Consider the following 14,516-nt stretch of genomic DNA (forward strand, 5'->3'; position numbering starts at 1 on the left):
TATTGTGTTCTTATGCAAAGCAGAATCTTTATCAGTGCTACTGATAAAAGCCCCATAATATTAAGAGCTTTCCAGGTTTAAAAGAACAGGCTGAGTAGGAAATTAGTTTTGGCAGCATGCTGAGATGAATTGCTAACTTGGATTTTGTTTCCTTTGTCTGGAACAGCTCCATTGCTGGAACTGGAAGTCGAATGCTAGCTGTTCAGCACTTTGCTGTCTTCCAGAACCATCATTGAGCAAGTGATGTTTTCCAGCCAAACCTGAATTTTTAAAATCAGACCTCAGATCTGACACGGATCTTTGATATTATTCTCAGTCTTACTGCTGTGATCCAAGCAGCCAGTTGCAGATAGTTGTGAAGTACTCATGTAGATAAATTTCAGTCTACAAGAATAGTTAAAGCTCTCATCTTACTTGATTCTTGTTATACCAGTCCATGCATGTGATGGACTGCATTTAGTATGTTTGCCAGAGTTTTTAACACATGTGCACACAAACATCTTTTGAAATCAATATCATGCTTTTTTCAGAGGCTCAGCCAGAACTGCTTTAGAACTACTCAGCCAGATCAGTGTTTTGATTCAGCCAGTTTTGCTTGGGTGCTGAGGTTCTTGTGTCATGATATAGGGCTTATTGGTTGTTCTGAGGTAATATCGAGGGGAAGATAAATCTTTATTATAATAGCCTTTCCTGTGGATGCATTTTGGAGAGACATTATGGAATAATAAACAGTATTTTTTCAAAATGCTCTCTAGCAGTCAAGTTGTTTCAGGCTTTGAAACAAAATAAAGCTTTTTCCTTGGCTTTTACAAGCAGTAGTTTTGCTGGGTAGTTGCAGTCACCTCTTAGTCTATTCTTTGGAAGTATTTTACATCTTAAAAATAGGAATGAATTCTAATTATCAGTTTTCTGGGTTTTTTAAAATAAGATGGAGTTTTGAAAACATATATTTTGACAGAATAATTAGAGTTAACAGTCATTTTCCTATAAGTTTAGTTTTGGTAGTATTTGATTTTATGCTATGTGCCTAATACTCTTCTTTCTCCATTTGTAGATCATCCAACAGTACTAAGGGTTGATGACAGGCAACGGCTTGCCAGAGAGCGGAGAGAAGAGCGAGAAAAACAGCTAGGTAAGGCCCTCTCTGATTTTTGTTTGTTTGTTTTTAATGAACTGCCATCTTCATGCAGCATTATTGACAACTTATTTTTAGGGGTAGTCAGGAAAATAGTGCTAGATTTGCAATAGTGTTATTTTGGATACGCTATCATATCTTTAAAGTAGATCTTTTAGTTCATCAGTACTATATCTGTCACCTGTTCTGTGAATGTGAATGAAAGGTAGGTTTAATTCTGAAATCATGCAAGGGAGCTTAGCTGATGTAAATGGAATTTTGAAGTTTTAGAATATTTAACCACTTAAGATTAAAATGCTGAATAACATAAAATAGAACTGCAGAATATGTTGCAAATGCATAGTTTGAATTTTTTAATGTAGTGGGGTACTTTTTTCAGGTCAAACCTTTACTAGGTGTCAAGTAGGTGTGCTCAATATTTTATGTCACCTGTGCCTGTGTATGTATAACACAGTTCAAGTGAGCAGTGAAGGCTACCTAACAAGTGACTACTACTGATGGGCACTGTACTAAGTATGGTGGTTAGAGAATTAAGAATTATGTGAAGCCAAATTGGTGGCTGTCTGAACAACCTTTATATGTTTGGCTGCCACAAAGTTCTGTGGTAATTGGGAGGTTGGGAAATACAAGTATTTCCTCTTTTTTATATGTTTACTCTGATTTCTTTCAATGCTGAAAGAAATCGTTTTAAGGGCTTGAGAAACAGAAGTTCTTTATTTCCCATTTCTAACTTCTGAAAGTTTATAGAACGATATTGTAACTCCAGCCAGAATTATGTTGTTTTTTCTAACCTGATGACCCATCATTAATTGTTACTTAGGTCTTGATAGCATTTATATCCTCCCTTATTTACAGCACCTTATAGCATTGCAGTAGCTTTAGTTTTGGCTTGCGCAAGGGGTAACATGACAGGATGTGTGATAATCACTGAAAAGCTGCTCCTCGAGTTGAGGTTGATGGTACGTGTAGTCTTAGTTTTTTCTGATTTCGGAGCAAATGGCTATTACTGGCCCATTTTAATTAGTTTTTCACAGATGATGGCTCCATGTTTTGAATTTGTTTTTTTCTCAGGTTTCATCGTTGTATAATAACAATGCTTTACTCAAATGTAGAGAGAAATGCTTTCCTTGAATTTAACTCAACTCTGATTTTTCTAGCTATTGATAAATGAGTATTTGTTACCAGAAGGACATGATTTCAGTTGAGAAATGTGTTATTTTGTGTGACAGGTTTTAAAGCAACATCAAAGCTACATCAGGAGTTTTTGTAAGTTGATGTGGAATCCTTAATTTCCACATGGGAGAGTTCTGCATGTCCCTATGATGTATGGGTGTATTGTGTGTTGTTGTGAAAATTGAAAGTCACATTGTTCTTTGATCTGTATATTTGTCTGCTATGATTTAGGAGCTATCTATTGAGATTTGTGTTCCAGTACAGCAAAGCAATGATTTTTACAATGGTAATGCAACTTTTCTTTTTTTTTTTTAGTGCAGAACCTAGATAATCAGTCACTCATGTCATGTGAACCACAGCAAAGAAATTCCTAAGCTGTCTCTCTTAAACATTAAGTTGTATAATATTGTTACATAAATGTGTCTTACTAGAAATTAGAGTTGGATTTTGTTAATACTGGGACATGAGCCACAAACAGTAAAGCAACTGGAGGAAGGAATTTTCTTTTTTTTTTTTTCAATAGAATTAGGTTAGATTTAAACTTAATTCCTTTCCTTTTGATTCAAGGGATATGTCAGGTTTAGCAAAGACTTCTTTTTATATCGAAGTTGAGAATTTCAGTCATACCTCAAGTAAAATTTGCTCAAAAAAAAGGAAAGGGTTCAATTCTCTAGGAGTCGAGCTGGCAATAATTTTGTTTTGTACTTTCAGCAACTTGAACTCCTGGACGTCAGGAAAGTTGTTTGACCCTTCTGTTAAGAACATGTGGAGTACTAGTTTAATAAGGATCATGTTTATTTATTGGGCAATATTCTGATATTAAAGGACAGTTTATTTAAGACCAGCTTTCTTTCCCCTTTTTTTTACTCTCAAGTTCTAATTTTTTTCAAGTTCCACTCTGCTGTAATAGATTTGGCTTTCCTGTGGTAGGTTGGCATATGCTCTGAACTCCTGAAGATTTGTTTGCACCTGGAAATAGTATTTTAGAAGTCTTAGACTACTTAGCACACTTGGGTGTCTAAGTCTTGTTTTTAATGAGTGCTTAGAGAGTAGGAATTGCTGTCATTTTTGTTATATATATATATATGTATATATATATAATATATGTGCTGGGACTGCTGTTTCATGTATCTTGTTCTGTTTGGTATATGCTGTTTCTTGAGGATCATGTTTAGCCACCTAATTGAAAAGATTAAAGAAGCTTCTACAAAAAAAATGCCCCTTTCACCTTTAGTATATTCATATTTTTGTTTCAGACTTATTTTTAGGTAACATAGAAGATACACAGGGATGCAGCAAATCACACCATCTAGAGGGAATGATTGTTCTAGTTCCTTCAGTGTAGAAAAGGCATTGATTTTGAAATGCCATCCCAACACTTCTAAAATATTAATTCTTTGACTTTTTTCTGTGCAGTTCCTTTTGCATGACTAAACTTATAACAATTTCATCGAGGGTTTTCTGCTTCAATCTTTTTAATCTCCTGACCACTTGGTAATGTGTGTTTTGCTGATATTGCATTCAGGCTTTTAAAGACTTTATGAGGGTGATCTTGCTTGATTTTCTAAGTAATGCTTCCAGTGTTGTCACTTGCTCTTTAGTAACCATGTTTTAATTTTTGTGCTCTTTCCACTAGTGCCCTTTTCCACAGCACTTATGGATAAAAGTTAACATCTGTCCTTTAAAATACAGATATCAGATCTCTCTGTGAGACTAACCCTCTTGAATCGTGCAGGATGGAAAGCCCAAGAGAGGCAGTGGTAGGTCAAGTGGGTCTATTCCAGAGCAAAGGGTCCTACCACACTCTGACTCCAGCTTGCCACTTAAGAAGTGTCAGGCTGAGCAGCTGTGTTCTGGCACTGGATGCTGAGAGAAACATGTTGGAACTTACTTTTCATGAAGGCAACCATGGTAGATAGCCTAGTCAAACTGGAAAAACATTACTGAAAGCTGCTGCTTTTTCATCATGTGGACTTTACCCTTATCTGTTGTATCTGTACTGCCAAATTACCAGTGCTGAAGAGCATTCCCTGATGCTAAAATTTAATTTTTCTTGCTATAAACCTGTTATGATGGATCCTGGCAGGATGTTGCCAAGTAGCTGTCTGCTTCCTGATTCCTAGACAAGGATTGGGAATCACCTGGGAAGGTCCATGGGCTTTTCTGTATGTGCTAATTAAGTGCTGTCACCATTTTAGAGGGTAGAAGTTTAGTGGTAGACATGAAAATTGTTCCATGCCAGTTAGTCTCTGGTTTCAGAGCACAGACCTGGTCCTCTCTAACTGGAAAGAAAAATCAAAATCTGTTTTTCAACAGGGAAAATATCTGGGATTTTAAAATGGGTTTCATTCTGGGAACCTTAGGTAATGGCCTAGCAAAGAGGAAGATTTTTCTTGTTATTACTTAGCAGTATCTTGGCCCCTGCTTCTTGAGAAAACTGTTTTGAGTCACAATTCTGTGCATGTTTTATCTACGCTAATCCTGCTTGAAGACTGATCTTTTTTTAATCACAATTATAATCCTGACAAGGACACATGGTTCATTTAGTCTCTAGCATTGGGAACAAAAGATGATAATACTGCTTTTTGACTTAGCACATTTCCTTAAATAAAGAGTGATTAATCTTAGTTCTTAGAATATGTCTGAATTTCAAGTTGGCTAAATTTATTAAATTCTTAATACTTACAATACATAAGCACTAAAATAGTATTTTAAACATCACAGAAAGTGGTCATTGGCAAAATAATAACATTAATAATAATTACAATTTTTGCTGTGAGTAAATTTCTTCTGAACTATTTTCTTCCCTGGCACTTGAGGGCAGAACTTCTCCAACAGAAAGAAGCCCCACAGAAACTAGGAATCATTGACCCTAGCATGTGAATAATTTTGGGATCTCCTTGGAGAATTTGAGTGTCAAAAGGGTTTATAAGACAAGAAAACAACTTTTAAGGAAGATTAGTTTAGAAATTTCTGTGAAAAATTTCCCTCAGAGTGTGGTTACTGGGGAAGGGTTGGCTTAGAGAATCTCACATTAACTTCACCTTTAATTACAGTTCTGAAGTTCACTTAGTTTGTTCAGTCAGCCACTTCTGTGTAATGTCCCCATTTTTAGGTATGGTTAAAGCATCACTGACCCGTTTTACTGCTAATGCAGCAAGGGGGCAGCCACAGCCTCAGTGCAGAGCTGGCAGTGAACAAAGGTGAAAGAGCAGTCAGAGGAGAAAGCTCCTGCTGATGAGGTCAGTGTTGTAAAGTTAGGAAATATAAAGGCTGGAAAGCGCGACAAGGACTGTAGGATTTTGGGTCAGGTGAGCTGTCCATGTGTCCATGGATTCAAAAGGCAGACTGAGAAAGTATGGTGCCTGACTGATCTGCCTTTGTATAGGCAGTAAACCAAAAGAAAAAGGACTGAAGTGATGAGACAGCAGAAGAGATAGAAAAAGAGAATCTGGGGACACATTTTTTGATTCACAGAAATAAACAGAAAATCAAGGCTTTGACACTTAGTTCATGCTCCTCCTTCCCTCACTGCCTAAAACCTCTGCAAAGAATAGTTCTACTATATGTGGCTGGGGAAAGAAACTACAAAATTGTTTCCAAAAAAGAAACATGCATGCTTTGCAGCTAACATCTTCCACATTACATTAGTAAATGCCAGTGTAAAATTAATTGGTTTCAAGTCTTATGTGTCTCTTAATATTGGAGTGTCTTTTCCTTGATTGACCTTGTTTTCTTTTGCTCTGTTATTCACTTCAGAAGTGTCAGAAACACAGCCTTAATGATGTTGCTTTGTAATCTAATCCAGCATTCTAGTTTGCAAACAAGCAGAAGGTATTCAACAACATGTCTAGGGCTCAATTTCTAAATCTGTTTTTATGCTCTAATTTTGTGTCCTTGTATCACATGGCTGTGTTCAAATGTATTGATTGTACTATGGAATGGAATAGAAAATGGATCAGGCCGTGACTTTTGTTTGTACTTTCCAGCTTTAATGTAATTGTTCCAATGGGATTTAATCTTTCATCATGCAAGTGCTATCTCAATAATGACCAACCTTTCCTTGAATGAATCTTGCATTTTGTCAGACAGTGTGAGGTATTACAAAGGATCATGAACCTGTTAATGCTCAGGCCCGAGAAAATGCCTGGAGTTTTGTGTTGGTTCAGCACCAAGCAGAGCTCTTGGCACAGTTTCTGGAGACACCATCATAGAAGTTGGTATTCTTCCCTGCCACATCCTCAAATTGGCTGCTCTTTCAGATTGAAGAAATCTTCTAGAGATATCTTCAGTTTTTTGTAGGCTCATCTGCTGATTCTTTCTATCAGCAAGGCATTTGATGCTGTGCTTCTAGAAGCACAGCTGTGTATCCACAATAGAGCTTAATATATTTTTAAAAATATTTTTTTGTTAGAGCAGCAGTCTAAAGAGTAAACTTTTTACTCTACAAGACAATTTGTTCATATCTGTTTGGGGTAGCAAGAAAATATTTCTGAAAATTCATAAATAGGGGGATAAGAACGAAATAAAATGTTCTCAACTTATTTTTCCTGAAGATATCCTTATATCTCTGAAGACACTAACTTATGTCACTGTATATACCTACCTTGTAGGTGACAAAAACTGTGCCATTAAGTTCATAGAAGAATGTCAGTAGTGCATACAGGAAGAAGTGTAAACAAAGAAGATGTTCTCCTTTGTTTCGCTAATAAAATGCAGGAATTGATAAAAAAATAAAAGTATTTAAGATTATATCTCTATCTGTGAAAAAAATTAAACAAATGAAAGTAGACATTACACTTGTTTCAGCAAACAGATATATCATAAATCATACTTTCTAGTACTTTTTAAATACTTGGTCCAAGCATAAAATTAGTAACTTCCTTATGTTACAAGTAGGCACATATTTTCTGCTGTCTTTTGCCTGTAGCCCAAATGTGGAAAGATGTTGCTTTCTATTTGTTTTGAATCAGGTCTATTATTTTTGTTAAAAGTTATTCCAGCCAAACACATCCATTTGCCTGGGTTAATCCATCACTAATGCTTGTTTCTGTTATTGAGCTGTCGTACTGTATCATAAAAATGTGATTTTTATCACCCCTTTTCAGAGAAGCAGAAAACTGAAGATCAGTGTTCTGTACAGAGGTCCAGCATTCTGATTCTTACCAGCACAAAGAATGTATATAGTTATCTTTTAGCCACTCTCTCCTTGAATTTAGTCTTAAAAGTTCAAATGTCCTATTCTCATTATTTTCCTAAACAACATGAAAGATGGAAACCTATGGAAATCACCATAAACAGTGTCCCAAGGAAGTTTAGCCACTTACATTAATAACAGAAAGAACAATTAATATCCATGTCTTTAATAGGCAAATTAATATTCCAGTGACATCAGTTAAGAATGCTGTTGAAGTTGGTGTTTTGTTTTGTTTTTTTTCCTTTTTTTTGCTTTATTAATTTTCAGTAGACCACCAAAGACTTCTTTTGTGCCGGGTTGCCATTGTAAGCAGATTCCAGGCACAAAAAAGCCAGTTCATCACAGGATCCATGGAAGTCTTGTGGCTCACAGCAGCAGCTCATCTTGATATGATCATTAGAGTCTGTACAAAAGTGACTATTCATTAAAAGCTGACATGCTACAGATCGCTGGATTTTCATGAGATATATGCAATTGTGCTTCTTAGATGCCCTTGGCACTTTCAAAGAGAATGGATTTTTCAAAACTTCTGCAAAAGAGTTTCAGTTTTGAACAGCTACATTGTTTGAGTTACTTAGTGTGTTCAGGGTCTAGGTAACAGGATGTATGACCTGGGTTTGGGGTTCTTTTTTGTGGTAGGTTAGTTTGCTTTGGTTGGATTTTGGTTTTTTTTTATTAATTTATGTACCAGTGTGGTGAAAGGATTCTGTAAGAGTCTAGAGCACTTCCTGTGTGATGGTAGCACTGAGACTGCAAAGATAGAATGTTGCACAAGGGAAAAATCTAGCTCCACTCTGGGTCCCAAAGGATTCAAGGAACCAGTGGGGAGAGATCCAGAGTATCCTGCATGAATGGTTTAATGTGGACTGCAGTCTGAGCCTGCATTCTGCAAAATTCATGAAAGTTCAGGTGCAGATAGGGAGAAAAACTTGGTCTTGGCTTCTTTATTTGTCTTGATTAGCTCTTCTGAAACATGTTGTTTGAAGCTGTACATAAGTAGAATTATGTGACAGATTAATGTTTACTTTTAGACTTCTTTGGTGGGTAACATCCTTCCTTCTGTTGGTCCAGGTGCTAGAATTGTCATCCCAGTCACTTCTATCCTAAGAGATATCTGTTGATCAATAAAGGTGAAAGTTATTATAGTTTTACCTCCTTTTATTGTCTTTTCTCAGTAAAATATTGCAGAGAATTAGCATGGTTTGTTTAACAGAAGTTTGTTCACATGCCTCTGAGTTCAGTATTTAGGCGTTTTTAGCTAGAAAAAAATCCTTTCTTCCATGAAGAAACTGTCTGCTCAAATAACTGTTGGTAATTCATAACAAGTAAATTGAGATTAAATAAAATCAGTGTGTAAGCAGGGTACATTTTAATAAATGAGGAGATATGAGGATATTGAGTATGTCTGAAGAAAGAGAGTTCAAAAGGCTTTCCATTTACCTTGGTTATTTGAAATGTATTAAAGACTTCATTGCATAAAGCAAGTTAATAGCTTTATTTCTCATTTTTCTCACAGCTGCAAGAGAATCCGTCTGGCTAGAAAGAGAAGAGAGAGCACGGCAACATTATGAAAAACACCTAGAGGAACGCAGAAAGAAGCTAGAAGAGCAGAGACTAAAGGAAGAGAGAAGACGAGCTGCCGTAGAGGAAAAGCGAAGGCAGAAACTAGAAGAAGAGAAGGTAAGAATGAATGTTGTGAAACAACTTTCCAACTTCTCTTGCCCTAAGATGCAGTACTATCAACTTTCTTCTCTCAGAGCTGATGTAAAGAATGCAACATGAGCCATGGTCAGTATGAAAGAGTGTGTGGAAGGATTTTAAGCCTTACTTGCACAGGTACTGCTTCTGTTTCGAATCAAATGCGGTGAAGCTGAGCAAGCCTGGATTGCTGTGTATGGCACTGTGCAAACTCATGCAGAAAACCCATTTGGGCCAGGTTTTATGGTTATCTGTTAATTCTTAGCCATTCAGTTTAAGGGTAGTTAAATATAAGTTGCCCTAAAAAACCTTTTCAGGAATGAGTGTGCAATGAAAAACGCTCTTGGGTGATTTGTCTGAGTTAAACTGAGAAGTACGTGCAGTGTGATCCTATGTAAGTCACCTCATCCTTGTAGGTGTTGTGTTCCCTATCTCTCCCACTCTTCTGGTATTTAGTAGATGGGAAGTAGCACTAGCATGTGTTTGTGTAGTAGCAGGGCCACTTAAACAGATCTTAGATTTTCAAAATTTCAGTTAATGTGCTGTCTTACGGCTTACTTGCTGATTAGTTTTGTTCTAGTCTGTGTGTCTTAAGTTGGCAACACATAAGCTTAAGCACCTAAGATGCCTGCTTGGTTTTGTCCATGTGATGGAGAGTAGCAGGGTTTGATAAGAAAATAAAGTTAAGAAATCAATAGTATCTAAATGTGTTATGCTGTTGTACTCAAGGAACGACATGAAGCTGTTGTACGTCGCACAATTGAAAGAAGCCAGAAGCCCAAACAAAGGCAAAACAGGTGGTCCTGGGGAGGAGCACTACACAACCGCATTAACAACACAGGTAAAGAGGGAGGCTTGCTTTGCTCGACAGTTTCCCTTCCCCACCAGTCAACTAGAATTTACTTTTCTTCTTCTGAAAGGAAGAACGATTCAGTGTATGTTAGGTTGAATTCTTTTTTCTCTTGGTCCTATTATTGCTAGCAGTGGCATGTTTGTGACATTCTTGTGTAGCAAAAAGGTAACAAGGAGAAAGAAATCTGAACAAAAGTTACAGCTTGTTTTGGGAGTTGACTTATTCTGTAACTACCTTGCTACAGCTTCTGGCTCCTGCTGCTTTGCTGTTGTTTGTGTGTGTGTATACGTGGGTGTGCTTATGCTTTGTCAGTCTTGTGATATGAGACACTGTGGCAAATGCTAGCTTTGTGCCTTTAAAAGTAGGTCTGGTGGAAATGACCAACTACTGAAATTAAAGTATATACAAGGAAGAAAAATATTTCTTTGTAATAAGAGATCTGTGCTGTATACAGAAATTTGGGGAAATAGAAGTCCCTTTTCTTCCTCTAAAAATTGGCAAATTAAGTGAATTTTAGCTATATGCTTTTCCCCACAGTTATCTTCTGCAACTTAATCTGCCAATCATTAATGTGTATATGCCCTGTTCAATCAAGTCTCCCAAAAGTGAACTTTTCCTTTACTTCTTTTAATAGAAGGTGATCCTTTACGTTCATTTCTTCCTATTCTAATTTCTATGTGTCTCACCTCTCATCAGGGGAGGAAAAAAGAGTTGAGAAAAAAATGCTCTGAAATCTTTGTCATATATAGTTTCAATAAACAGTTATTTTTTCATAAAAGGTTACTTTTTTGCTTTACTTTGTATAATTTATTTGATTTTAATTTTATTTTCTGTGAAAAATCATTGTCTTGCATTCTGTTCCTAGGTTATTTTTTTGAATCATCATTCACCTTTCTCGATTTAGCAGGCCTGGAGCACCACTTCAAATCTCTGGGTGGTGCTAGAAAACCTGGTACATAATGCTGTGGTTTGTTATTCCTTCACCTGTAGCTAGTTCTCAGGAAGTGAGATCATCAGTAACTAAACCACTGTCATGTAGTTCCAATGCATGCTTAACACCATGCTGATAGATTAGAGCTGTTGTTAGTACCAGATTTTTCATTATTACTTATTTTTATGGTGGAGAGTTACTGCTGGCTGACTCTAAAGATTTGGCACAATTCACTGAAATGAAGCATAATATTCTATCTACTGGAATTCAAGGAGAGGAAATTAGAATATTTTGTTATTTTCTAAAACCCTTTTGGCATACTGCACGTAGGATTTACAATTTTGCACATGAACACAGACACATAACCAGCTGCATTGGCTGTTTTGTTGCTTATGGGTATTTTAATTCCTTTTTTTTGTTTCTTTTTTGGTTGTGGTTTTTTTTTTTTTTTTTTTTTTTTTTTGGATAAGGAAAGCAGCAATTTTCCAGGCAATAGATTGCATTTGGCCTATTCTGCATTAATAGGATTCATATTGCCAACACTTGTATTCAAATCCTTATGCTAAATGTCATTAATTTAAATAAGGTTCATTGACACGAGAAATGTTGTCATGCTAACAACAGAGGTGATTTTCAATATTGTCATTTGTCATCTTCAGAAGGCCAGTTTATGCAATACTTCCTTTCTGCCAAATGTAGAAACTTCATGGCTGTACTGATACACTGTGTAATTTCTCAGTGGCAGATTATACATGAGATCAAGATCCCCATCCCATTCCTACAAATATTGTTCTGTTCTCAGGAAGCCTGAACATCTTTTGTCCAGTAGTGACTTGCACAGGGCATTCTCCAATTTACCCCACAGATCAATCTGTGATCATCTTGACAGTCTATAGAGGTCTTTTTCTTAGTTATAACATTTAGATTTCTCCTTTTTTAAAACACCTTTCTGAGTTTTTACTCCCCTCCCAGTATCCAGTCTGCCAGTTGTATACCCTCACCAAGTCATTCTAACATTAAAGTTAACGAATAATCAAATGGGTAGGGAGAATCTTTCTTATAGTGGATGCTGTATAGTTCATAGATCTGGGGAGAGTTAAGGTATTTTTCATAGAATCTATTTCTGTGAATTTTTTTTGTACACATTGCGTATCGTTTAATCTATTGGGACAGAACAGGTAAATACAATATTAATAAACTTGTCATAAATAAACTGGCAAATAATATTTTAGCAGCAGCATCCTTAATGCAGTCATTGTCCTGAGTTTGTGTCAGCTTTGAAAACAGTGTACAGAGAAAGTTTTGCACATGCAGACTATGAATTGGCAGGGCAGTTAGGCATATGCTCAAGCCTCATTGCATTTCAGCATGGTTGAGTGCTTTGCTGAGTCGTACTGAGGTTCAGTACATGCTAAAATGTAAGCAAAAGCAGAATTGATTCTCACAGCATGTTTTGGATGTCAGATTTTCAGATGAAAATTTGTAATGGGAAATGTGCATTTGAAGCACAGAGTTTGGAGCTCTTTTTGTGTGGGTTTTTTTTTTTTTTGAGAGAGAGAGAAAAGAAAGGACACGGCAGACTTTCTGTGGCACACATATGCACAAAGTGTGTGCAGTCTCTATTCTTGAAGTAACCATCACCCCCTCAGCAGGACGCAGGTGCTGACTGCAGCAGTTGTGCAAACGATGTAATACCACTCTAAAATGTAGAGAAACTAAAATCAAATTATAAATTTTTCATGTTATGTATGTTGAGTAGATGCATTACAAGTACTTTCTGCAGAGGCTGATTTTTTTATATCTGCTAAAGTTAAAATCTGCTGGATTTTCAGCACTCTGAAAATAACTCTGTTGGGTGGTTTAGCACTTATACATAACTGTGGGTTTTTTACCTAAATCCTTTAATTTCTTTGGTGCTTACCCTTACTTCCTTTGCGCACTAGTCTTCCCTTAATCTTTCAGCATGGCACTATCACAATGTTGACCATCTGCCTAGTAACAGTGCCCTGTCACCTTTTATTCAGATGGCAGCATGGTTTTTTAGTGTTTTGAAGCATCTTGGTCCTTCCATGAAGCTTTCTATTGTAATTTGTGAGCAAAGATTTTCTGACAATATTGAAAGTCTTTAGATTGCAGCCCATTGAGTGATAATAAACAGAATATTTTGCACATTTGAAGCTTAAATTGTGTTGTGCCTAGTCTTTGAGTCACCTGTACAACGTCTGCTGAGAAATCCATTCTATTTTGGAAGTTCTTGTGATAGAGCAGGAGTGACCTAGTCCTGTTTTCCTCCTCCCACTAGTAAGCTAGGAACTTGCACTATTGCATGTGGGCTGTCAATTAGCATTATCTCCATTTGTTTTAGATCGAGACAGGCGGTCTGTTTCAACAATGAACCTTTCGAAACATGTTGATCCAGTCATAAACAAGCGGCTCTCCTCCTCATCTGCAACATTACTAAATTCTCCAGACAGAGGTACAGTTTTGAAGAAAAAAGCATTAAAAGAGCAGCAAGAAAGAATGTTCTGTACTGATGTATTACTTTGCACATAAAACAAGCTTCTGAAGTCATTTTCTGTACTTCATCTAAGTGATAGTGGAAAGACTTCAAATGTGACAAGTAAATGGTTGAACATTTTTTCCTGTGAGAACAAATAATTCTTGTTTTTTAAAACAAGAGACCTTACCTAAACAATCCTAACTTAGCAAATGATAAAAGTGCTTCTGTCAGGTTTTTAGTAAATGAGGTACAACTATTGAAAGAATCCATCACTTCATACTGCATGCAATCATGTGTTGCCTTTTATTTGTATTAGACCATTTTGTCATTATTTTGTTTTCCTTTCTTTTTGGTAATAGTTCTTGAATGTCTAAGAACATGTTGCATGAAGCTTTCAAACACTTATGTTATTACATTTTCTGATTTTATTACCATTTTGGTTATTTTTGTGGAAGCGGTGTGGGTGTTTTTCATATTGTCTGTTTATTGACTGTGTCCAGTTATTTCTCAAAGATTGCTTCATTTCAGTGTACATTTTTGGTGTTTTCAAGTCTGAAAAGAGACAAACCATCAAGCTCTTAAAAATTAACATAGCTGAATTGCTGCTGCTGTTCTGAGGACTTAGGAGATTGAAGCATTGAGCTTAAAACTTTTATAGAAGAATGTCTCTTGTGTAACTTGTGCAAAGAGCTTTACAGTAAAATACTTGGTAGGGATTTTTTGTCCTCTACTGAGAATGAGTTCTGTCCCATTTCAATCCATAAAATTGTTTTTAAACCAATTTTTAAGCAGCTTTTAGTTGCGCTGTCTAGTTGATGTCATTATCTGTGTGTCTTAACCAAGTTCCAAGTTTGCGTGAACACATGTATCTGGTTGATTTGATGAGCCATGTTCATCTTAGTGGGCAAACTTAGCTGTACAGTTTGGTAACTTGTGAAAAATACATTATTACCTTAGGAAATAATTTATTAAGCACCAGTCATTTCTTGCTCTAAATGTTGAAATCCAGTCAGTTTTAACTTTATTAGC

The 14,516-nt window shown here is 36.3% G+C and overlaps 1 protein-coding gene across 14 annotated transcripts in view; it reads left to right on the forward strand.

The window, feature by feature from the left end:
* The window catches only part of MAP7 (microtubule associated protein 7), a 108,078-nt gene that overhangs the window by 64,105 nt on the left and 29,457 nt on the right, over positions 1-14,516 (forward strand). For 6 of the 14 annotated variants that reach the window (XM_085576723.1, XM_085576724.1, XM_085576725.1 and 3 more), the window contains exons 3-6: positions 1,055-1,132; positions 9,022-9,185; positions 9,933-10,044; positions 13,353-13,463. In XM_085576723.1, the coding sequence (XP_085432849.1) occupies positions 1,055-1,132; positions 9,022-9,185; positions 9,933-10,044; positions 13,353-13,463 (465 nt within the window). Of the gene's footprint in view, positions 1-1,054; positions 1,133-9,021; positions 9,186-9,932; positions 10,045-10,921; positions 11,009-13,352; positions 13,464-14,516 lie in introns of all 14 variants that reach the window. The other 8 variants (XM_085576729.1, XM_021553157.4, XM_085576717.1 and 5 more) reach the window with 2 other exon arrangements.

This window comes from Lonchura striata, chromosome 3 (genome assembly GCF_050655825.1).
Source record: "Lonchura striata isolate lonStrDom1 chromosome 3, ASM5065582v1, whole genome shotgun sequence".
Lineage (NCBI taxonomy): Eukaryota > Metazoa > Chordata > Aves > Passeriformes > Estrildidae > Lonchura > Lonchura striata.